Consider the following 25,122-nt stretch of genomic DNA (forward strand, 5'->3'; position numbering starts at 1 on the left):
GTTGGGGAACTGGTGAAAAGACAAGACATTCGTATGCAGCCACAATGGGAGTGTTTACGGTACCTCTGTCTGAACTCCTGGAAGACGATACGGTTGGGGAAGCCCTGTCTGCAGATACGGATCCCCTCCAGAACACCATTACACCTCAGCTGGTCCAGAACCAGGTGGGGGTCTAGCTTACCAGCCTATAGGGGAGGGAAGAAAGGGAACCTGTTTAGCTGTGTAAATAAAAAGCTGCCAAGATAACACCACTAGCATAAGTTCTGGGTGCCTCTGTTGCCTACTGTGTTTGGAGGGCATCTTGAGAGAAACTATTGTTTGGATGTTTTCACTGGTGGAGGTGATCGACTGGTACCTTCTTCTCGTGGTTGGGGATGATGCAGCGGACGAAGTTGGGGTTGGTGTTCCTCAGAGTGGCCATGAGCTTGGACAGCTGCTCCTTGTAAAGCTGGCCCACCGTCCGGAACATGCCCTTACGGGTCTTAAAGGCACCAGGCATCTCAGACATCCCTGCAACCTTATCCAGGCCCACGATACGATCCACTGAGAGGGGGAAGACGGAGAGAAGAACAAGAGGAGAGGAGAGAGGGTGAAGTGAGACCAGAGAGGCTTGCACATTTGGGAATATCTAACCAGGCAAACACCACACAGTGAAAACAAACCACAACATAAAACACATGAAGCAGAGTATAATGGAGGTGGGGGGTCTCATCTCTCCATGGAGGATGGAGAGAGAGATGACTGACTGGTTCAAAACCAGTGCCACCACAACACTGGGTGAATGCAGAGGACAAATACAGTAGGAAGGGGGATTTGGGGAATGAGAGGAGAGGGGTCACAAAATGCCAGTGAAGCGTGGGGGGAGGAGAGGGAATCACACTAGAACGAGACGCAACTCGATGCAGTGAGTGAAGGGTGTGTGTGTGTGTGTGTGTGTGTGTGTGTAACTGCTTACACTATGTGACCATCTTAATACGTCAAATGTGTGGTGCGAACCTACATACTATTTGGAAATCAATGTTTGTGACAAACTGTGCATTTGTGGGCATGTTTTTATTGGTGATGACGGAACCAAACCCATGCAGTATATACCCATTGCTGCAGTACCCATGAGCAACACCAGGGGTCCCAAACCACACTATTACACAGAGGGAGAGAGGGAGAGTCCAATGAAAGAGCAACAAGTGGTAGATCTCACTGCACACAGAGCTGGGGGGGACGGTCATTACAACCCCTTGTAAAAAATATATCTGATAAATCAACATTGATCCACAGGGGAAACAGGGTATGAGCAAACAGGTTAAAAAACATAGGCAAAAGTTGATGCTGAGATGAGAAAGGTTTATATTCGTGTAACAACAGAAGGATGAGCAGAACAGGAGTAAATAAAGGAGACTGAAATGATGAAAAAGAAAAAACGGTCACCTGAATCTGAGTGGAGAAAAGGAAAACGCTGATAAAAAGAGGCTCTCTGAGACCTCTGTACCTCTGAGACCCAGTAAGAGAGGGAGGGAGAACAAACGAAAATGGGCCATACAGAGGAGCAGATGGATAGAATCCAAAACAGAGTGAACGGGTAAGAACAAAGGTCCAGACACCAGACATCGGATACGAGACGAGAGAGAAAAGTAGATATGAGACAGGAAGAGACCCTTTACTGAAAACATATCAGCAATTCCCAGCATGAGGGTTCATCCACTTAAGTCTGTTGTTCTTACTGGTTGGTAACTATCATTGGCTGCACTCACCGTCCTTCCACAGTTCAGACACAAACTTGTCAGTGGACTGGTTGAGCAGTGTGGCCACGTTGTCGTTCAGAGGATCCATGTTCTTCATCAGCCACTCGTCAGCCTTGTAGTCCACCTGAGGAGACAGAACACCATATAGACAGTATTACACAAGGTTTGCATGGGACATGATGTCCCAGGGCACACAGATTAAGCAGAGTCTAAACTTAGTCTTCATTACTGGTCCGTTTACCTTCCCGGCGTAGTGAATGATGCAGAAGTCTGCCTCATCCTTCAGTTTCTTGGGCTTGTGGAACTTGGAGTGGGTGCCCTGCTCCTGCAGGACCTTCTCCACAAAGCTCTTGTCAGTGGCTTTGGGGAACCAGCACTCCTCATCCAAAAGGGCCAGGATACCAGGGGGGCTAGCCTGAGGGAGAGCAGAGAACAGGGCTTACAGAGAGACCAGGGAGCCTGGAGCTGCAGCATAGCATGGGACTGAACTGAAAGAGATGGAGGGAGGGGGAGAGATGAAGGGAGGTGGCAGGTGGAGAGAGATATGAGAGAGGATTGGAGGAAAGGGATGGGACTGCAGGAAGTGAGAGGTTAACAGGGGAGGTATATACAGGAAAGGGTGGAGTGAGAAAGGGAGTATTCAGTACATGATGAAAGGTAGGGAGATACAAAGGGGTAGACTCACAGGCTTCTCAATGAGGTCGATGCAGGGCTGCAGGTCCAGGCCGAAGTCGATGAAGCTCCACTCGATGCCCTCCCTCTGGTACTCCTCCTGCTCCAGGATAAACATGGTGTGGTTGAACAGCTGCTGCAGCTTCTCGTTGGTGTAGTTGATGCACAGCTGCTCAAACGAGTTCAGCTAGAGGAGAAAGAGAAATTGTCAGAAAGTGCATTCATCATGACCAAAAACTAAAGTGTTTCTCTTTATTTGTCCCCGTTCCCCAATATGCAATGATGTGAAAGAACTTGACAGGTGAAAACAGATTCCCTGCAGGCATCCACCCCCATTCTGTCTTTCTAGATAAGTGGAGATCGAGACGAGAGGAAAATTGCTTTCAACAAATATACAGTCGTGGTCAAAAGTTTTGAGAATGACACAAGTATTGGTCTTCACAAAGTTTGCTGCTTCAGTGTTTTTAGATATTTTTGTCAGATGTTACTATGGTATACTGAAGTATAATTACAAGCATTCCATAAGTGTCAAAGGCTTTTATTGACAATTACATTAAGTTTATGCAAAGAGTCAATATTTGCAGTGTTGACCCTTCTTTTTCAAGACCTCTGCAATCAACCCTGGCATGCTTTCAATTAACTTCTGGGCCACATCCTGACTGATGGCAGCCCATTCTTGCATAATCAATGATTGGAGTTTGTCAGAATTTGTGGGGTTTTGTTTGTCTACCCGCCTCTTGAGGATTGACCACAAGTTCTCAATGGGATTAAGGTCTGGGGAGTTTCCTGGCCATGGACCCAAGATTGATGTTTTGTTCCCCGAGCCACTTAGTTATCACTTTTTCCAGCATCATGCTGGAAAAGGCATTGTTCGTCACCAAACTGTTCTTGGATGGTTGGGAGAAGTTGCTGTCGGAGGATGTGCTGGTACCATTCTTTATTCATGGCTGTCTTCTTAGGCAAAATTGTGAGTGAGCCCACTCCCTTGGCTGAGAAGCAACCCCACACATGAATGGTCTCAGGATGCTTTACTGCTGGCATGACACAGGACTGCTCACCTTGTCTTCTCCGGACAAGCTTTTTTTCCGGATGCCCCAAACAATCGGAAAGGGGATTCAGAGAAAATGACTTCCCCCCGTCCCCAGGCTTCCCTTCCTGTACTTTGCAGAATATCAGTCTGTCCCTGATGTTTTTCCTGGAGAGAAGTGGCTTCCTCGCTGCCCTTCTTGACACCAGGCCATCCTCCAAAAGTATTCCCCTCACTGTGCGTGCAGATGCACTCACACCTGCCTGCTGCCATTCCTGAGCAAGCTCTGCACTGGTGGTGCCCCGATCCCGCAGCTGAATCAACTTTAGGAGACGGTCCTGGCGCTTGCTGGACTTTCTTGGGCGCCCTGAAGCCTTCTTCACAACAATTGAACCTCTCTCCTTGAAGTTATTGATGATCCGATAAATGGTCGATTTAGGTGCAATCTTACTAGCAGCAATATTCTTGCCTATGAAGCCCTTTTTGTGCAAAGCAATGATGATGGCACGTGTTTCCTTGCAGGTAACCATGGTTAACAGAGGAAGAACAATGATTTCAAGCACCACCCTCCTTTTAAAGCTTCCAGTCTGTTATTCTAACTCAATCAGCATGACAGAGTGATCTCCAGCCTTGTCCTCGTCAACACTCTCACCTGTGTTAACGAGAGAATCACTGACATGATGTCAGCTGGTCCTTTTGTGGCAGGGCTGAAATGCAGTGGAAATGTTTTTTTTTAGATTAAGTTCATTTTCATGTCAAAGAGGGACTTTGCAATTAATTGCAATTCATCTGATCACTCTTTATAACATTCTGGAGTATATGCAAATTGCCATCATAAAAACTGAGGCAGCAGACTTTGTGAAAATTTATATTTGTGTCATTCTCAAAACTTTTGACCACGACTGGTTCTTACTCAAGACATTGTAATCCCTTTGGTCTTTGCCCCCACTCCAGTTTACCTCAAAGATCTCAAAGCCAGCAATGTCCAGGATGCCGATGAAGGAGGCTCCCTGTCGCTTGGTCTTGTCCAGGGCCTTGTTGATCCTCATCACCAGCCAGCGGAACATCCTCTCGTATGTGGCCTTGGCCAGGGCCTCAACCGCAAACTCAGCCTGTTCCTGGGTCTGGGCCTTCTGCACATAGTCCCTGCCCACCTTGATACGAGGGGACAGGATCGCACGGGTGAAGTCTGTCACGCTCATGCCCATCAGGTGGCACACCTTCTGAGCAGCTGTGACAGGGAGGGACAGGGGACGGAGAGATGAGATGGGGTTGAGAGGGAGGGATCCCCCAAGGGAATAAGAGTTTGATGCCTACAGCAGTGCATGGAACTAGACTTTGAAACCAAAAATAATGATTGTGGACTGAAAGGTGTATAGTCTGATGGTCAGTAGAGTGTAATTGATAGATACTATGATCTCTTTTAGGATAAGACCAGCCCACATAAAGGTTTGCTGTACCCGTGTCATCAGGCATGGAGGCCTGGTCTGAATGGCGTTCCTTCTTAAAGCTCATGTTGCCCAGCTGGAGCACGGAAGACACCACCTTCAGCAGACCTGCATTAGAGAACAACAAAGGTTAGAGTCACACCCCCCCCAAAATAAACCTGTGAGAGGGTAGTGCGTCCCGTCTTCCCACTCACCAATCTGCTCGTCGTCTGGGATGCCCATGATCCTAAAGGCCTCCAGGGTCTCGGTGAACAGGTCCTTGTCCTGCTGGCCAGGGATGGTCACGTTTCCATTTACCAGGAAGCGGTAGTTGTTGTAGCCCTCCAGACACAGCTCGGCTGAGGGGAGCACAGAGTTATTAGATCTGATATGCACAGTTACCTGTACTTGATAAAGGTGATAATGAAGGAGGCTTACAGCGCAGTTTGTCTCCAGCCCCAGTGAGCATGTAGTAGAAGACATGGAAGGTCCTCTCGTCTTTGGCCTGGCGGATGGCACGGGACTTCTCCAGCAGGTCTGGAGGTCAGGGAGTCAAGGAGCCACTCAGAATGGATTATGAGCTTCTACTGGCCGGGGCGAGTGTGTGTGTGACTTAATTGTCTAGTTTACCGTAAACACTAACCGAGTGGTGTCTGGAGTTAAACTACAGTTGAATCTATAGAGAAACCATTGTATATTTCAAATGAGGGAGTGAATTTCAGTGTAGTTAACATAGTATGAAGGATACAGGTTTCAATGTTGGCACCCACAATGTATCCATTGACATCGAAGTTGATCCTGATGAATTTTCCCTGGGAGAGAGAACACAGTGAATGACTAAGGAAGCAGGCAATAATTGTCCAACAGAAAAAAGTAATAAATAGAAGTCAAAACACAAGCATCACTAAGAGATGTTAAAATGTCTTACGAATCGGGAGGAGTTGTCGTTCTTGACAGTCTTGGCGTTTCCAAAGGCCTCCAGGATGGGGTTAGCTTGCAGCAGCTGCTTCTCCAGCTCGCCCTAGTGGACAAACACAGAACCCCTCCATCAACCAATGACTTCATCCCATTGGATCCTTTAAAATCACCACATCCATATAAGGACTTATCTAGATAAGTGCAAATTCTATAGTGACACCCTTACAGGACATGCCATTTGTCCTTTCTCAGCAGTGGGATCAAACTGTGAATACCTTTGGTGATTCCGATGGATAATTCATAGTCGTGCATTGTGAGAAATATACAGTCATCTGCTTTTAATTTACTCTAGTATCACATCATTGGGAGGATTTAAGTTGTTTAAACATTTGATTTGTATTTGGATGTTCCCTTTTTACGCCCAAGTCCATAATTGAATCATGAGTCGTAAGATAAAATCACACATTTGCCAACTGCCTACCTTACTTATGGAGAAAATAAAACAAACTGCATGCAGACCATTGAATATCACACACACACACACACGGGAACACTTACACAAGTACACAATTCCCCACACACAGCGCCGTGTTAGTACCCACACCTTGACACCCAATGGACGACCCTGTGGCCCTCATCAGTAACCCGTCACCTTTCACCCATAGCAGAGTAACCCCCAGACCCCATGCAGAGAACTGACTGTCAAGATTCACTACACGGACATTGTTAACTATACAAAAACCCTACAGCCCTAAACCTGCACATAGTTCACACTGAGCTCTACTTCAGACTGCTGTTGTACAGGTGGATCCATGCACATGAATCCATCTAAAATGCCACTAGTAATACTACAGTGTATTTTCATTTTTAAAGGATCTATACGTAGACAGGAAAGCCTACTGATGCCCTAAAGAGCCGGCTTCGTCAACATTCTTAATGTGAGGAGCTTGGAGCCCACTCAATACAAATACAGACTCACACTCATATTCTTACATAGCCTAGCAGTTAAGAGTGTTTGGCCAGTAACCGAAAGGTCACTGGTTCGAATCCCCAAGCCAACTAGGTGTAAAATCTGTCGATGTGCCCATGAGCAAGGCACTTAACCCTAATTGCTCCTGTAAGTCACTCTGGATAAGTATGTCTGCTAAATGACTAACATTTTTTAAATGTAGCTGCTATAGCAGGGGCGTTGTCAATGTTATCAATCTGAGGAGCTTGCTTAACCGGTAATGCGGTAATAAGGAGAAGGGAATAATGGATCTGTTGACTGGTATGAAGCATCCCCAGTGAACTCACTCACACATAGAGGTATACAATCACAGTTTACTCCACTGGCATCACAATGCACACAGCAACTCAATGAGTTTGTCCAGAGATCTTTAAAATGGTGTGGACAAAGAGTGAAAAATGGAGGGGGAACTGTGAGTGAACATTGACCAGATCTCTAAACAGACACACTGGAACACACACAGCAAGCAGACATGGAGTCTCACACACAGGTAAACACATCAAGCACACTTCTGGAACCACCAGGGGCAAAACAAAGGATCAACAGCGTTATGCAAAATTCAGCCAGACTTGTTAAACTGCAGAGTTGGTAACTCATTAAATACATTTTAACTTAGTATTTAAAGAAGATCAAATCAACAATACAAAAGGGATGTGCTCTTAGTTTTGTCTGGCTGAATTCAAAAATGGCAATTTCCCCTTTAATAATGAACATTCCTTCTTCCTCTTGACCAACACTGGTCATGTGACCTACACTTCCAATCGACCCACTAGCCCACCACAGAGCACGCTCCAGCAGCACGGGGGAGGAGGGAGAGAGACAGCGCAAGAGCCAGGGAGAGGGAGGAAGGGTGTGGAGGAGGAGATCCAGAGATGTGATGGGAGAGGAAGGAAGGGGGTGGTGGGGGGTGAAGGGAGAGGGTAACTCACATGTGACAGGAACGAGCTGGTCTGTTGATGGGAAAAGAGAAATACACAACCTCAAAAGGAATGATAGATACGGATACTGGTCTGCTTTCAGAAAAGACTGAGCCTCTCTTGAACCCTGTAGTTACAGCTGCATCTATCACAGGGGTGGCCAACTACAGCACTGCAGGGTTTTATTTTGTCTCATGGCTTTATAGAGCTCAGCTGCTGGAGGACAAATGTCAACAATAGGAATAATGACGTCAGTCCACTGTGGTTTAGATATCACACTATGAACCGGCTACCAAGGGAGTTTAATCTACAGCCTGCAGTGCTGTGCTACTGTCAGTCTTCAAGAACCAGGACTGGCCAACCCTTATTTAGTGGTACTCTATGGCTCTGGTAGCATAGAGCGGTGTGACTGATGTAGAAAACGCACCTATCCAAGACTTGGAACAATATGGTGATGGCTTGACAAGTATGTAATGTTAAGTATTACTGGCACCACTATTCTCACACACAATCACAGTACAAGTAGTTGAGCACTGATGACTCGGAAAAGCCTGGTTCCGAGCTGATAAAGGACCATAGGAAACCAGGCCCACTTCAGAGAGTGAGGGAGAGTGAGAAAGAAAACAGGTATAGGAAAGAGAGGAGAGGGTGAAGAGCAGAGGAGAGGGTGAACATCAGAGGAGAGGGTGAACATCAGAGGGAATTAGGAGAGAGAATAGTAAAGTAGTTGAGGTAAGGTTAGAAGGTAGAGGACTGACTGACTGACCTGGTCTTTCTTGGTCTTGTGGGAAGAGGCCACATGGGCCAGATACTGAATGACCTTCTTGGTGTTCTCTGTCTTCCCAGCACCAGACTCTCCTCTGTGGAAGAGAAAAGGAGAAAGAGGAGAGAAAGACAGAACCAAAAAAGTAACAAGGAAGTCAATCAGTTGTCAGCAACATCACAACTAAAACCAAGATATTTCAAGGTCATGTTGAGAGACAAAGATTTGCTGTTCATAGGGTTTTGTGCTCAAGACTCACGTGCAAAGAATGGACTGGTCTTCACGGTCTGTGAAAAGAGGTGGAGCCATGGTTTAAAAAAAGGTACATATTACATGCATTAAGTTTGGATTGAATAACATTGTGGTCCTCTGTAGCTGGTAGAGCACGGCGCTTTTAACGCCAGGGTAGTGGGTTCGATCCCCGGGACCACCCATACACAAAAATGTATGCACGCATGACTGTAAGTCGCTTTGGATAAAAGCGTCTGCTAAATGGCATTTATTATTAATTTATTATTATTAGGACGTTTGAATTCAATAGTGACAGAATAGTTTCTGTTATTATTTCAGCCCATCATGGGTGCTTGTTGTGCAGAGGAACTTCACAGTTCCATTGTCAGAATAACAGAAGTATGTTGTTGCCAGCTGGATTCATATAAAATGTGAATTCTACAGTGTGTATTTGTTATCTAAGGAGCACATGCACCACATTTGTCTCTCTGAAACAGGAAGTGCATTGGTCACACAGGAAATCAATATCCGGTTTCCTGTGACTGGAAAGGGTGCTGCCTTTTAACCAACAAGCCAATTAACTATCCCCCTGCACATACTGCGCGGTAACTCCCTCCCTCTCTCCTAGAGTTAAATGATTCCCTTTACTTCAATGGGGGCCAACAATGGACTAACAAGACAAGAGGGAGTGAATGGACAGCCTGACAATGCCCAACGGTACATCAAGATAATGGGTCTGGGAAAGAGAGTACTGAGAATGTACTGTAGGTAGCCTACATCCCCTTAGACTGACTAATGGCCTTTCCTTGGTTAAGGAAGGCAGGAGCCCTCAGAAATTGAGGCCAATGCTTCACTAGTTAAATGCAAACTTTCAGAGCTAAGTCTGCCTGTAGGAGTCTAAACCAATGCATATCTTAGACAAATTATCTTACTAAACATGGATGTTAAAATACTACCAATAACCCTTTTACTCAGTCTCATCTGAACACATTTGGTTACTTACGATGTTGTGGTATAACAAGGGTCTCCACTTACCCTGCATCATGCTCCTGTAGGCCGTGTCAGTGATGGCGTATATATGGGGGGGCATTTCATGCCTCTTCTTGCCCTTGTACATATCCACAATCTCTTCTGAGTAGATGGGCAGATTCTTATAGGGGTTTATAACCACACAGAAGAGGCCGGAGTATGTCTGTGATACAAAGAGAAATGCTTATTAATATTAACTACTGAGCATCTCTTCTATCCATGGCCTGAACAAAGAACACTAGGGATTATACAGTGGGATTTGACTGGCCTTCTTACATTGGATTTTAGCTAGTCTAGAGATGTCATTTCAAGCAAAATTCCACTGTCTATATCAGTGAGAGATTGCAGTAGATGCACTCGGACCTGCCAATGTAATAGTTTCAACTGACTGCATATCATATAAGACCCTCTTATGGTCTACAGCCGAGAACTAGAGTGGACAGATGTTTCAGGAGAGAACACATACGCTGTGAATGGGGAAATCATAGTGAACATTATCTTCTGAATCTAACCCTCTCCAAGTCTCTCGTCAACACCAGCTCCATACTTTATATCCCAATCCCCCTCCCTGACTACAGCTAGAGTCTGGGTTAGATCAGTCATGTTTCACAATCACCAAGACCTTCTACCAAACAGTGACATTATCCGAGGTGATGTCACCCCACCCCCCTCTGTCCCCTTCCATATACCCCTCATCTTGGTATGGGCATCTGGAGCATCTCTCCTCCCCACTTCATTTATGTTAATCCACCCTCCATATTTCTGTCTCCTTCCCTCTCAGCTACATTCCTGCACTCCCCTCCCCATTGCTCTGTGTCCTTGCTTCTGGTCTAGTAGTTGTCTCTGCCTCTCCCAGGAGAGGGGCTTTTCTGAACGGTACCTGGTCCAGTTGTGCGCAACACAGCAATACAAGAACCCCAAGAGGGCCAGGGTGTGTTGACTTGTCCGGGTCAAAGCCCAGTGTAGCAGGCACCAAGTCACTCCCAGTTGTGGACAGAGGCATAAGTGGCATTATGGGGGAACAATAACAATTGGAGCGCGATTTACATTCCATATCCATTTCATTTCCAGCTCCGCCTGAAACTCAACTCTGAACAGCTTTACTCTCTGACCCCCCCCCCCTCCTCCTCGTGTCCCTCTCTGACCCCCCCCCCCTCCTCGTGTCCCTCTCTCTCCCCCCTCCCCCTCCCCCTCCCCCTCCCCCTCCCCCCTCAGGAGAGTAATGTTTCCTGCTGATACAGAGAGTAAGAGAGGGAAGGGAGCCAGAAAGGGAGGACTGAACATACTCGTTCTGATTTTAAAAAAGCTTGGTAAACAGATTACAGCCTTTCGTTTGGGGTGACAACCTGCACACAATGGGTCATCTGAAACAATGGGCTTAATGGGGTAATGAGGCTGGATAGAAGGACTACCTGGTTTGGAACCAAGCCAAGTTGTGATATGAGCGAACAGTGCTTTCGTAACCACCATTAAGCAAGACCTTGGATAACATCTAAAAAAAAAAGACAATGATTTTCAGCTGTGTCCTTCAGCTCAGTGTGTGCCTGGTGTAAAATACTCACGTAGATGAGGCCAGAGTAATATCTCTCCTTGAGGTTGTGCAGCACTGAGGCCTCGTTCAGGCAGGTGAGCTCAGCCATGTCTTCCACCTTGCTGAACTTGGGTGGGTTCATCTTCTGGATGTCGTCCTTGTTGATTTTCACCTTCTTGCCAGAGTCTGCCAGCTCCACCAGGCACTCTTCACCGCGCTCCTCCTTCAGAGATCCCACCTCGAAGCCCAGCCGCTCCGACGGCACCCACACCAGCTTCTTGGTGGCCCAGTCTGCCTGGGCCAGAGGGTTGTTGACCATGTTGCGGTCCACGTACAGGAACTTGTCTGCGTCCGTCGCCATGGTTGCTGTGGAAAGAGAGACCCGGAAGTTGGTTAGGGCTAGGAAATGGAGCATTTAGTTGTAGTATCAATTCAATTTAGTTATACCTCAACCCACAAACAAACCTGATGTAAATGAGCAACAGTCCTGACATATACTGAGCCAAGTAAACAAAGACTTCCCTTAAACTACAAAGCATTATCTATACCCAAAACAAGAATGTGGGCATTACATTTCATTTCACCCTCGCATCAATCTACATCCTCAATACCCATGGGATTGTTCTGACCTAAAGATCGCCACTGCTCAGAAAATAATAATAATAATAATAAGCCATTTAGCAGACGCTTTTATCCAAAGCGACTTACAGTCATGTGCGCATAATTTTTACGTATGGGTGGTCCTGGGGATCGAACCCACTACCAAAGTTTGTTGGGTTGTGAGTTGGTGTCTGTCAGAGAGGTCTGGTCCCTGGCCGTTTGTCTTTATGTAATGTCTGAGGAACGCTGGGGACGCCAATGTTTCTCTACAACAGGGAGAGTGCTAAGGTTAAGTCAGGTCGACATAAAACACACTAATGTCAACTAGGCCCCCACGTTCCTGGCAACCGCTACAGATGCTAATCAAATTACGGGGCGCTCTCCCTCTCCAGCCAAGAAGACCTCACTAACAAATCGTAAGTCACAGTGCTGTAAAACTTACATTCGTGGTAATGTGCAACATGTGCTGACCATTTCATCTAAATACGTGGTTTTGGGAACGACTTTGTTGATTACACGCTTGGAGAACAATCTTCAAAACAATTTGCATTTCGCAACGTTGGGTTTTTTAGGGAGGAGGAGTAGGTCAGAGTGGGATGTTTGACTGTTGTACATAATAATAATAATAATAATAAATAATAATAATAATAATAATAATAATAAATAAATAATTCCATTTAGCAGACGCTTTTATCCAAAGCGACTTACAGTCATGTGCGCATACATTTTTACGTATGGGTGGTCCTGGGGATCGAACCCACTACCCTGGCGTTACAAGCGCCATGCTCTACCAATTGAGCTACAGAGGACCACAAGGCCTAAGGAACCTTCAATGTTCAAAAACAAAAGTTAGAGAACATTCAAGGGACTTCAAGTCTAAATATTCCATAAAAATGGGGTTAAAGGCCTAAACACAATGTTCAGACTTGAATCTTGTTTACAAAGCTTGTGTAAAACACAACCACAATGCCAGAGGTGAGCGACATCGTTTGAAGGCCCAAACAGGACCGGCTCAGCTTTTGCATGCCTCACAGCTCATGAACAACATCTAAGTCATTGAAGTCAGTTCCATGGAGTAACCCACATGGAGTGACTAGACAAGTATTACAAGAACCCAGTGGGAGAAAAAGGGAAGGGTGTCTCATAACGTTCAGCTATAGACAGAGGGACAGAGAAAAGGGAAGGCCATTATCTGAACGCGCTGTGCTTCTCACAGGCACTGGAGCCTTTAAAATCCCAATTATCATCATTCCAACAACGGAAACGTAGTGCTTTCCCACCACCGCCAGGGTCGTTAGCCTAAAACCTTCCTTTACTCCCCAGGGTAGAAGTAAACGTTGACATTTTACAACAACTAGCTCCGTTATTTTTACATATTCAATGTTGCAAAAAAGCAAACACTCAAAAAAGGTTAAAAGTTCGGGATATTTTTCAACTTTACCATACTTAGTGGGGAGAACAAGTATTTGATACAATGCCGATTTTGCAGGTTTTCCTACTTACAAAGCATGTAGAGGTCTGTAATTTTTATCATAGGTACACTTCAACTGTGAGAGACGGAATCTAAAACAAAAATCCAGAAAATCACATTGTATGATTTTTAAGTAATTCATTTGCATTTTATTGCATGACATAAGTATTTGATCACCTATCAACCAGTAAGAATTCCGGCTCTCACAGACCTGTTAGTTTTTCTTTAAGAAGCCCTCCTGTTCTCCACTCATTACCTGTATTAACTGCACCTGTTTGAACTTGTTACCTGTATAAAAAAAGACACCTGTCCACACACTCAATTAAACAGACTCCAACCTCTCCACAATGGCCAAGACCAGAGAGCTGTGTAAGGACATCAGGGATAAAATTGTAGACCTGCACAAGGCTGGGATGGGCTACAGGACAATAGGCAACCAGCTTGGTGAGAAGGCAACAACTGTTGGTGCAATTATTAGAAAATGGAAGAAGTTCAAGATGACTGTCAATCACCCTCGGTCTGGGGCTCCATGCAAGATCTCACCTCGTGGGGCATCAATGAGCATGAGGAAAGTGAGAGATCAGCCCAGAACTACACGGCAGGACCTGGTCAATGACCTGAAGAGAGCTGGGACCACAGTCTCAAAGAAAACCATTAGTAACACACTACGCCGTCATGGATTAAAATCCTGCAGCGCACGCAAGGTCCCCCTGCTCAAGCCAGCGCATGTCCAGGCCCGTCTGAAGTTTGCCAATGACCATCTGGATGATCCAGAGGAGGAATGGGAGAAGGTCATGTGGTCTGATGAGACAAAAAGAGAGCTTTTTGGTCTAAACTCCACTCGCCGTGTTTGGAGGAAGAAGAAGGATGAGTACAACCCCAAGAACACCATCCCAACCGTGAAGCATGGAGGTGGAAACATCATTCTTTGGGGATGCTTTTCTGCAAAGGGGACAGGACGACTGCACCGTATTGAGGGGAGGATGGATGGGGCCATGTATTGCGAGATCTTGGCCAACAACCTCCTTCTCTCAGTAAGAGCATTGAAGATGGGTCATGGCTGGGTCTTCCAGCATGACAACGACCCGAAACACACAGCCAGGGCAACTAAGGAGTGGCTCCGTAAGAAGCATCTCAAGGTCCTGGAGTGGCCTAGCCAGTCTCCAGACCTGAACCCAATAGAAAATCTTTGGAGGGAGCTGAAAGTCCGTATTGCCCAGCGACAGCCCCGAAACCTGAAGGATCTGGAGAAGGTCTGTATGGAGGAGTGGGCCAAAATCCCTGGTGCAGTGTGTGCAAACCTGGTCAAGACCTACAGGAAACGTATGATCTCTGTAATTGCAAACAAAGGTTTCTGTACCAAATATTAAGTTCTGCTTTTCTGATGTATCAAATACTTATGTCATGCAATAAAATGCCAAATTAATTACTTAAAAATCATACAAATGTGATTTTCTGGATTTTTGTTTTAGATTCCGTCTCTCACAGTTGAAGTGTACCTATGATAAAAATTACAGACCTCTACATGCTTTGTAAGTAGGAAAACCTGCAAAATCGGCAGTGTATCAAATACTTGTTCTCCCCACTGCAGGTACTTTGTTTGTTGGCAGAGTTTGTTTGGATAATTTGGAAACGCAATTTGTGAAATTTCACAGGTGGCAAGTTCTCTTATGGTGCCAGCCATCATAAAGCTATTCTTATGAAATAGCAAAATCATTGAGTGTGAGGTTTCCCTGCTGTAGAATGACAAACAAATATTTTATAGGTAAGTTAGCCTACACCGGGGGCAGTGCAGTCTACTGCACACAAAGACTAGGCTAGGGCAAGTAGATGTTTGGGAATGTATTGAGAAAGGCTGTACTGCGTTGGATATTGGCATTACAGACAGAGAAAGGGTTATGAGAAACACCAAATTGCACATTAACCCTTCTCTAAGTTAGGCACACAGGGAGGGAACCAGGGCTGTAGCACCATTCCTCTCACGCCCCTCTCCCCCCTCAGAGCTCTACAGCTGACTTCCATCACTACACCCTTCCCTTTCTCAACTCTGTTCCCCATCCTTACTCCCCAGTTTCCTGCTGTAGAGTGTGAGGTACCCCACAAATTAGTCCCCCCGGCCCCCTCTCGGTCAGCTCGTCTCCCTCCCCCCCTCCCCTCTGTTTATCCAGTCTTCCAGGGTCACATTCCTCCCATACTGACCCTTTATCAGAGACAGAGAGCAAAGGAATGCTGCACATTTCTTTCCTCTTATCCCCATCAGTCTCTCCTTGTCTTTATGCCTCTTATCCCCATCAGTCTCTCCTTGTCTTTATGCCTCTTATCCCCATCAGTCTCTCCTTGTCTTTATGCCTCTTATCCCCATCAGTCTCTCCTTGTCTTTCAGCCTCTATCCCCATCACCGGGTCAGTCGAGCCTCAAACAAGCAGCTCAAACATACACAGGCCATCTGTTGTATGTTGCCAGAGAGTTTAGCTTGCATTGTCTACCAGCAAGACATAGATAAGCCAGCAGGATAGGAATATAACCCACTGATATTGAATAGAGATAACAAGGATAAAATCAGACTTCAAAAAGGAGAGCATGCAGCCGTTTTGGACGGCCCTGGGGAGGGAGGGAGCAGAGAGGCCTGTGCTGGTGTTCTACACGTCTTCTTGACACAGATTAGTCAGTGACATACTTGCATCTCCTCCAATCATCTCCTGAGAGCAGCACAGGGCTACATTTATAACGACATCTATTCTTTTCACAGTCATTCTATGGAAGGTGCTCTACATTGAAAGAAAAGGTGAAGGCGAACCTAAAGTGTGATGGTCTGCCGCTGCCATTGCTAGACATTGCCTAGCCTGTACATGGCATTAAGATAACACTGGGTAAGCCTAGTAGGCCTCCGTCTTTTATTATGACTCAGTCTCAAACCGACATCACAGAGACTAGAATGTAGGCACAAAGGGAGGAAGTAAGGAGTGTCCTTGTTAACGCCTGGCCCCCTTGTTAAAAAGGCACACCAAGGGCTGCTTGCTCTTCAGAGTCATCCTTCACTCCCTCCCTCCTTTCTCCACTCTCATTCCATTCCAGCTCAGTGCCTTCCCCTGCTCCACCTCACCCAGAGCCATGCTGAGTAGCTGGAAAAGAGAAGGTCTTGATCCTCCATCTCGTCAGTCGGAGACCAAATAAGCCTTGTATCCCACCAGCCACATTATTTTACATGTATTTTACATTTTAGTCATTTAGCAGACGCTCTTATCCAGAGCGACTTACAGTTAGTGAGTGCATACATTTTTCATACCATTATAAAGCCGTTAAACAGCTGTGGCCAACTGGCCATGGTGTATGGCTCCATTGACTGGAATATTAATAGTACACAACCGTTAATACATCCTCCTCTCATACCACATCCTGTCTGTCCCTACTCTAGTCATCAGATGGTCTCTTGTTGGGTCCAGTCTAGCAGGGTCAGTCTTGTATGCATGTTAAGCTTCAAAACAGCCTATCCCTCCATCTCCCTCCCTCTCACCTTACCTCTGGCTCTCCTTGTCCTCTCCACTGTCTGACGCCCTGAGGGAGAGAGAGAGAGCGCCAGACGAGGCCAGAGAGGGCAGGAGAGTCTAAGTTCATTATGGACTCAGACACCGTCTTTCTGCCTAAAACAGGGGAGGGAGGGGGAGCCGAGGAGAGAGAGGGAAGAGGAAATGACAAAGAGGGAAAACTATTTTGCCATTTGTGGAACTTGTTGTGTGAATTCTTACAGAGTGCGCCAGGAGACACCGTTGAAACGAAAAGTTCTCTGCCCTCTGCTGAGCAACTTTGCAGTACATTAAGTGCTGGAAACTAACCACACTCCATGACAGACCCTTAGCCACATTCCTTGCTAGAGATGCACATATTAAAAAATGGAACTAAGCAACCTGTCAGTCTAGCAGCACCATAAAGTGAATCATTGATTTGAACTGTCCAGTTTAGATCTAATAACAGCCATTTCCTTCAGGATTATTCTATTAACTGTACTGGTTGACAGCCAGTAGGTGTTAGACTGACACATATCTACACCTACAAACGTAGAATGATTTGGGATCAAAGGGCTTATGAAATGGCTCATTTTCCTGTTGGCATTTTGACAGCAATATTGAACACGATTGGCTTTAAATTTGGCATGATATTGCACCCGCTTGCTGAACAAGTGAAAGCGCATTGGATATTAGATAATGGTTACAAAAGCCTTTAACAGTTGTGAAAGAATGCTGGAGGGAGTCATACATGCCTGCTTCCTCTGTCACTTAAATAAACATGTCCTTCTAAACCCTACTCAGGACATAAAAAAAAGCGTTCACCAGACCGTGAACACCTCTTCCTTCTCGTCGCATTATTTTCACTTACACTAAAACATCCACTCACTTTTGTCTGCTAACTCCTCTCTCTCCTGATCTCTGAATAGAAGTCTTATCTACAGTATAAGTGCACTCCCGTTGAATCACACTCTACAGTCCAGGCTACATGAAGACAACAAATTGAGTGTAACGTTTAAGGAGGCTATTCACCAACCAAACAAAAAGCACTCAGGGCCAGTTGAATGTGTGCTGTATTCAAAATAGTGGGGCATATAGTACCTGAACTGCATTTGGCTTGACAAGGAAATAAAATATGGAGTGGCAGTCAGAGGGACGTCCCTGTGCAGAGAGCGGTTCAAAGTTCAGTGTGAAACGGTGTTCGAGTGCTCAAGTTGAATGCGTTGGGCAATAGCCAGTCTGCCTACAAACAAACCACACATACACACCAGGTGCGCAGATCACACCCAACCCGGAACAAAGTCTATTTTCTGACATGCAAGGCAGCTTTTCACCACCGACATGGTTTCTTACAAAAGACCTCTACCTAACTAGTAATCTGTTTCTCTCTATTGGTTACACTGAATAAAAATATAAAATGCAACATGTCAAGTGTTGGTCCCATGTTTCATGAGCTGAAATAGAAGATCCCAGAAATTTCCATACGCACAAAGCTTCTCAAATTTTGTGCACAAAGTTGTTTACATCCCTCTTAGTGACCATTTCTCCATCGCCAATATAATCCATTGACCTGACAGGTGTGGCATATCAAGAAGCTGATTAAACAGCATGATTATTACACAGGTGCACCTTGTGTTGGGGACAATAAAAGGCCACTAAAATGTGCAGTTTTGTCACACCACAATTCCACAGATGTCTGAAGTTGAGGGAGCGTGCAATTGGTATGCTGACAGCAGGACTGTCCACCAGAGCTGTTGCCAGAAATTGTAATGTTAATTTCTCTATCATAAGCCACCTCCAACGTTGTTTTAGAGAATTTGGCAGTACGTCCAACTGGCCTCACAACCGCAGACCACGTGTATGGCATCGTGTGGGCGAGCGGTTTGCTGAAGTCAGCGTTGTGAACAGAGTGCCACATGGTGGCGGTGGGGTTATGGTATGGGCAGGCATAAGCTACAGACAATGAACACAATTGCATTTTATCGATGGCAATTTGAACGCACAGAGATACCGTGACGAGATCCATTGTCGTGCCATTCATCTGTAGCCATCACCTCAGGTTTCAGCATGATAAAGCACAGCCCCATGTCGCAAGGATCTTTACACAATTCCTGGAAGCTGAAAATGTCCTAGGTCTTCCATGGCCTGTATACTCACTAGACATGTCACCCATTGAGCATGTTTGTGATGCTCTGGCTCGACAGCATGTTCCAGTTCCCACCAATATCCAGCAACTTCGCACAGCCATTGAAGAGGATTAGGACAACATTCCACAATCAACAGCCTGATCAATCATATGCAAAGGAGATGTGTCACGCTGCATGAGGCAAATGGTGGTCACACCATATACTGACTGGTTTTCTGATCCATGCTCCTACCTTTTTTTTTTTTAAAGGTATCTGTGACCAACAGATGCATATCTGTATTCCCAGTCATGTGAAATCCATAGATTAGGGCCTAATTTATTCATTTCAATTGACAGATTTCCTGATATGAACTGTAACTCAGTAAAATCTTTGAAATTGTTCCATGTTGAGTTTATATTTTTGTTCACTATACCCCACATCAATAGGCCTACAGGAAGTAGTCCAATAGGTTTTTCCATTAGGGAACAGACATAGGCAGTATAAACATTTGTTTCTGGTATGCCAGCTTTATTCCAGCTCCAACAGGAAGTTACATCAGGTTGGATTTTCAGGGCAAGAGCAAGCTTGATGATCTCATCCCTCTACCAAAGAGCATAGGCCTAGCATGTATCATAAACCAAGCAGCAATCAGAGTTGCCACGGTTAAGAAAGTCCAGAGAAGTGAACAAGCCTTGTTTGTTTGGAACACCAGCCATAGAGAAGTCATTTCCTGCCATTGTTCCATTCAGTGGAACCCTACAGGTGTGCGCTATGAGGGGGAGGATGGGATGTGGCCTCAAATAGGAGGGATGGAGAGGAGGGAGAAATTGACAGAATGGAGTAGAGGAAGGAAGGAAGGAAACAAGCAAGCAAACAGTAGAATACACCTAGTAGTGGGATTTGCACTAGGCCTGCCAACTCCACCAATCTGATTGACCCAATTCAAATCACATTGTTCAAGCCAGACTGAACTAAGGAATGAGTTTATTACATATAAATAGATAGGAGTTGTTAGTGAGAGTAATGGCACTAAAATAAAAGTTTGAAAGAGGTTGACTGGCAGGCCAGCCGCAGTGAAATATGACTTAAGTCTGAATCAGACAGCACAGATGTACGTGCACGTAATATCCTGTGTTTGATGTCCGCATTACTTAGAATCCATGATATCAAACCTGTATGTTATTTAAAGTAGTGATGGGAAAGAAATGTAATCTAATACAGTTATATATAAATAATTTGACGATATAGCGCTGTACCGCTCACTGCCCGGGTTCAATTCCCGGTCAGGGAACTACGCTTTACCTCAATTACCTCGTACCCCTGCACATCGACTCTGTACTGATGCTCCCTGTATATAGCCATGTCATCTCCTACTCCCTGTATATAGCCATGTTAGTTCTACTCATTATTTTATCCAGTATTTTTCCCTCATAGCTTGTTCTCCATCTTTTTAAATAGGGAGACAATTTGTTTTCAGGACATTCATTTCCATTATGTATTTCTCATGCGCTCTCGTCTCTCTGCAGCAGACAAATGGTGAGCAATATACGTTTGGAACGTCGAATCCCAATAGAATCACAGTATCGAATCGCAATACAAATCGTATCGGCACCCAAGTATCACGAAAATATCGTGAGGTCCCTGGCAATTCCGAGCCCTAGTTTAAAGATGGAATCCGTATTAGGGGAAACGGTGCCACTGTCCACCCCAACGCCGTCACCGTTTTTGTTTTGTGGACGAAAAAGAGGTGAGGTGCGTGGAGCAGTGTAGTAAATAAAGATTGCAGTACATATTCTGCTGTTCTTTCACGCGTGCAATCTGTGGCTACTAGCCGGTCTGTATACATTACTCGACTGATATTGACTAATGTGGATGATTGATCTTTGCTTTCTACTTGCCCCTTTGCCTGGAGATGTACTGTACATTATATGAAAAGGCTCATAAATATTAATGAAACATACTGCATCCTGTCCAGATGATGACCTTTCATCTGATCAAATACATCTGATCTGATGTAGCTAGCTGGGACATAGGGCCTAAGATGAATATAAAATGATGAGGATTGTTAACTTGGGGAAATTGCATAATTGTGATGGTACGGTAAAAAAAATGCAGGGCTGTTTTTTTTGTTTTCTTTGTTTCCATTGTCTGGATTATCAGCAAGCATTTTCCCATTTACTGTCCCTCATCTCTGAAAGGGCAACTCGTCCTGTAAATCTAGTTAGGTCAGAGGGCCTCACCTGACAAACGCCTTGGGGTTGTGAAGTGAGCCTTGGGACTGACTGATAGCGTCAACTCAAGAATCCCAGCTACCACTGAACTTTGGCTAACTGTGGGACACTTTTGGGTGCCACAGTGCCCTTGCCCCAAATCATGTTTTTCATTGAAACAAAAGCAAGTTGATACCCAACAGTAATCTTCCTTAGCCAGGATGTCTGCATCCTAGCTGGCCTTCAACACATCAACAGGCATTTTCATTTGTCCTGTATGATTTTAAGCTGATTTTTAGGCTAGGCTACATATTAATCAAATGTGGTCGACCCACTGTTCATTACATTTTAGTCATTTAGCAGATGCTCTTATCCAGAGCGACTTACAGTTAGTGAGTGCATACATTTTTCATACTGGCCCCCCGTGGGAAACGAACCCACAACCCTGGCATTGCAAGCGCCATGCTCTACCAACTGAGCTACAGGAGGCCCATGAATTGGATACATTCTAGTAGGGACATCATTGAAACACAGTGGGTAGAATGTAAGAGGATCACCACAAGTAAGACTAATCAGTTTATATCCACCAGGTCATTTTAACTCAATCTAATAATAATGGTGAAAGCCTTTCCAATGAGCAATGTTGAAATCCAGAGGATTAGTTTCAGATGTTGCCATGGGTTTGATTCATAGTTTAGTGCAGTGAAAGCACAAACAGGAAATTGTTATTCTCACAGGAACCAACACCCTGCATTATTGAAACAAAAGACACCAACAAAAGAGACACCAAGGCTGTATGCAAGACAGTCATGAACTTGACTTTGCATACTATTGCCTTCAAAAGACAGAAAAACATGTAAGAAGTTGGCCTGTGTGTCACTTGAAATAACAAGTTTGAATCAATGGGCATGATATTCAAATGTGGCCATATCTGTAGGACAGACATTCACTCAGTTTAGTGGGAACAGACTTTTGCACAGGCCTAGAATGAGCCATGTTCCTATATCAGGAGAATTGCCCAAGCTGACGGGAGAACCATGCGCAATTTACTGTAATCTGTGAGTCCCGGATTGCCTGACGACTCAAACTGAATTCTTCCTCTGCTCTATATATTCGCTACAGTTCAGTTTGAGACTGCTAAAGTTGAAGTCCTTTGTGGTGAGGTCAAAATGAAGGTCATTAGTGATTGGATCATCTCTAACCATTCAGAGTATCAAAGCCAATGACATTTCCAAAATGCTGCTTCACCCATGTGTGTTCTGGCTCTGGCCCAAACCATTGGTTTCTGGGACCAATCAGAATGGGTTTGTGTTCTAGTAACCTAACTAGCAGGTGTGAAAGAAACACCTGAAACTAGATCCCCCTACATACTGGTCTTGATGAGAAAAACATACAAATAAACTTGGGAGAGGTTCTCTTCTGTACTGTTCAACCAATCCGATAAATGCGGAGGAGGAGTTAAGCTGGAGTGTCATATTGTTAATGTCCAAAAGCGGAAGTCGAGTCACAGGCTATTTCCATTTCCCCTGAAAACCGGAACATCCGGTTGTTGGGGACTCCGATTTCTAGAGCGCTAGCCTCTGCGTTGTGGAGCTATTCAGATCAAGACTCATTGTGGAGAAGAAACTAACGTCCGTGGGCGTGGCGTAGCGTTTGGCTGGAGCAAGGAGTTTGGGTAGCCAGGCAAAGTCCCTGAGGTCGAAATAATCCAAATCAAAGTATCGCAGTGATCTATAATCTCACAACACAAAACACTGACTCTATCCAAACCCAAATTACAGACAAAGCACTTCTTAAATAGACTGGTGTCATTGCATATATGCATATATACATGTCTGATAGTGTAACAAGGTTCACTAGGCCTACCGAGAAAAGTGAATCAAGTCCAATTTAATTAAATTACTTAGGCCAAGAAAGATAACATTTGAGAGTTAGGATCATTTGAGAAGTAATACATTAACTGCATACGACTGGCTACATAGCCATTTCACGCATGATCATGGGTTCATTGCAGTGTAGGATGAAATATGCAAACAGAAGACAAATTCAATGACGTAGACCTAAATCGGTCAATCGAAGAACATGAAGCGTGGACCGTACACAGCGAATCAATTAAAGAGTGACGTAATTGTGTGCAACAACACTCCCCGGGTAGCCTACAGACTTATTTGCTTGCCTGGCGGCTGACCACACAGCGAGACCTAAACTATACAACATGTTAGAAAAGTTAATCCACGATTAAATACACTTCAAAAGGGCTCTGACAGGCCCGTGCTCATAGTTGATGCATTCAATTATGTAGCGTTACTTTTCATTCCCTCCCTTTCTACAACTCATTCATGCGAATCACTTCCTGTAACTAGCAAGTTAGCATACGTGACTTGCTACGTCTTTTCTCGCCATTACTTCTTTAGTCGCTGATATGTTGCTTTGACACCGTGCCTGTTACAATGAAACTAATATCCACCTCAATTGTATCAACTATATAGACAAAAGTTGATACAGTTGCATGTTGAAAAGTTTTCAATAATCAATACATCTGGGTTATGAGGTCCCACCAAGTGAGGTGATGAAGTTGCAGTTCTCGTCCTTCCTGGTTAGGTACACTTGCTCACCGCGGGTGCTAGACACAAGCATGTGAAGAGGCTGAAGGAAATGAGAATGTAGCTAGAAGAGGTATCTAGCTAGCTGGAATAGTACCTGCTGTTGAGATGCAGACGCTTTTGGGGTTGGCTAGCTACAACCGGTGGCTGAGTCGGTCTCCGTGTCGCCGCGAAACAAACTCCTTTTCAGTCGACAACAGCCTCGCAAAGAGCTCGGATCAAACTATAGTGTTAGCTTCCTCCCTCTCTTGCTCTCCCTCACTCTTTCTTTTTTTCTGTCTTTCTTTTCCCCTCTCTCTTCCACTAGCTAGTTAAATTCTCTCTTCGCGTATTCAGTCGGGGTGCGGTCCAGAGGAGGAGGGGCCTATATGGTATGTCTCCGCCCTCCCAGCTTCTCCCAGCCAATGTTATAATAATCCTTACTGTCTGGGCCAATAATGTTATTGAAGGGGCGTTTCCCAGTGAAGAAACTAGTGCCACTGGGCAAAAAAAATCTTGAACTTGAAATAGTTGAGGGGAGGAGAAGGGGGGCACAGATAAGGTGGTGTTTAATGAAAGAGGTATGTGCACTGTAAGGATTTTTATGACCATATAAGTACCAGTCCATTCAGGATGGGCTACATCATCCAGGTTATCCCCGTGTGTCATTAGACTGGTGCTAGACTGTCTGCTTTGAAGCACACACACACAGTTTAGAGAGAACCTACCAAGGTTCATGTCAAGGAATCTACCACTACACCAACTAGTCTCCTACTGCAGCCTACTGTTTTACTGTTTATCCATTTACCTTTATTTTGACAGGTAAGTTAACTGAGAACACATTTTCAGTTAGTGATAGTATTACCATCACCACACTAATAATAGTGTTATTTAGGGACACAGAGACACTATTGTCTGGAGAAGCATAGTGAAACTAAAACCACACTGCAGCATAATAAATGTAGGTGTATGTGTATCTAAAAATACACACCAAATAGACAAACAACAATTCAGCTTATTTTTCCACCCTAAGAAAAAAATTGTCAATTGCACACAAAAAATTGTCAATTGCAATCCACATGACAGAAACTTGACCTGTGCTAAGCACTTATTGTGTGAATTGATATATTTCAGTTTATTGACAGGTAGACCTGGTACACAGGGAAGTGTCTATTGTCAAACAAAAACAATGTACATTGCTGATATCATAGAAAGCTGTCAGTAGTGTGTTGCTGAATGATCAAGAAACCTTCCAGGAAATATAAACACAGACAAAACAACAATAACGACTGAAAGAAGGAAGGTAGAGTCAACAAATACAGGTGCTTTCCTGTTGAGGTGCAAAAGCCCACTAAGCATTTATCGTC

At 44.8% G+C, this 25,122-nt stretch overlaps 1 protein-coding gene across 2 annotated transcripts in view; it reads right to left on the reverse strand.

Annotated features, from left to right (window-relative positions):
* LOC121551022 (myosin-9-like) overlaps positions 1-24,116 on the reverse strand; it is a 35,131-nt gene extending 11,015 nt beyond the window's left edge. Inside the window, exons 1-17 of one of the 2 annotated variants that reach the window (XM_041863542.2) lie at positions 23,874-24,116; positions 11,295-11,629; positions 9,739-9,895; positions 8,732-8,759; positions 8,476-8,569; positions 7,722-7,742; positions 5,794-5,886; positions 5,614-5,677; positions 5,304-5,402; positions 5,081-5,224; positions 4,899-4,994; positions 4,398-4,669; positions 2,425-2,598; positions 1,981-2,154; positions 1,749-1,863; positions 356-543; positions 64-185 (exon numbers count right to left, since the gene is read on the reverse strand). In XM_041863542.2, the coding sequence (XP_041719476.2) occupies positions 64-185; positions 356-543; positions 1,749-1,863; positions 1,981-2,154; positions 2,425-2,598; positions 4,398-4,669; positions 4,899-4,994; positions 5,081-5,224; positions 5,304-5,402; positions 5,614-5,677; positions 5,794-5,886; positions 7,722-7,742; positions 8,476-8,569; positions 8,732-8,759; positions 9,739-9,895; positions 11,295-11,624 (2,171 nt within the window). In that variant the 5' untranslated portion in view covers positions 11,625-11,629; positions 23,874-24,116. The remainder of the gene's footprint in view (positions 1-63; positions 186-355; positions 544-1,748; positions 1,864-1,980; positions 2,155-2,424; positions 2,599-4,397; positions 4,670-4,898; positions 4,995-5,080; positions 5,225-5,303; positions 5,403-5,613; positions 5,678-5,793; positions 5,887-7,721; positions 7,743-8,475; positions 8,570-8,731; positions 8,760-9,738; positions 9,896-11,294; positions 11,630-23,873) is intronic. The other variant, XM_045212386.1, reaches the window with a different exon arrangement.
* Positions 24,117-25,122: the final 1,006 nt, after the last annotated feature.

This window comes from Coregonus clupeaformis, unplaced genomic scaffold, assembly GCF_020615455.1.
Source record: "Coregonus clupeaformis isolate EN_2021a unplaced genomic scaffold, ASM2061545v1 scaf0010, whole genome shotgun sequence".
In the NCBI taxonomy this organism is placed as follows: domain Eukaryota; kingdom Metazoa; phylum Chordata; class Actinopteri; order Salmoniformes; family Salmonidae; genus Coregonus; species Coregonus clupeaformis.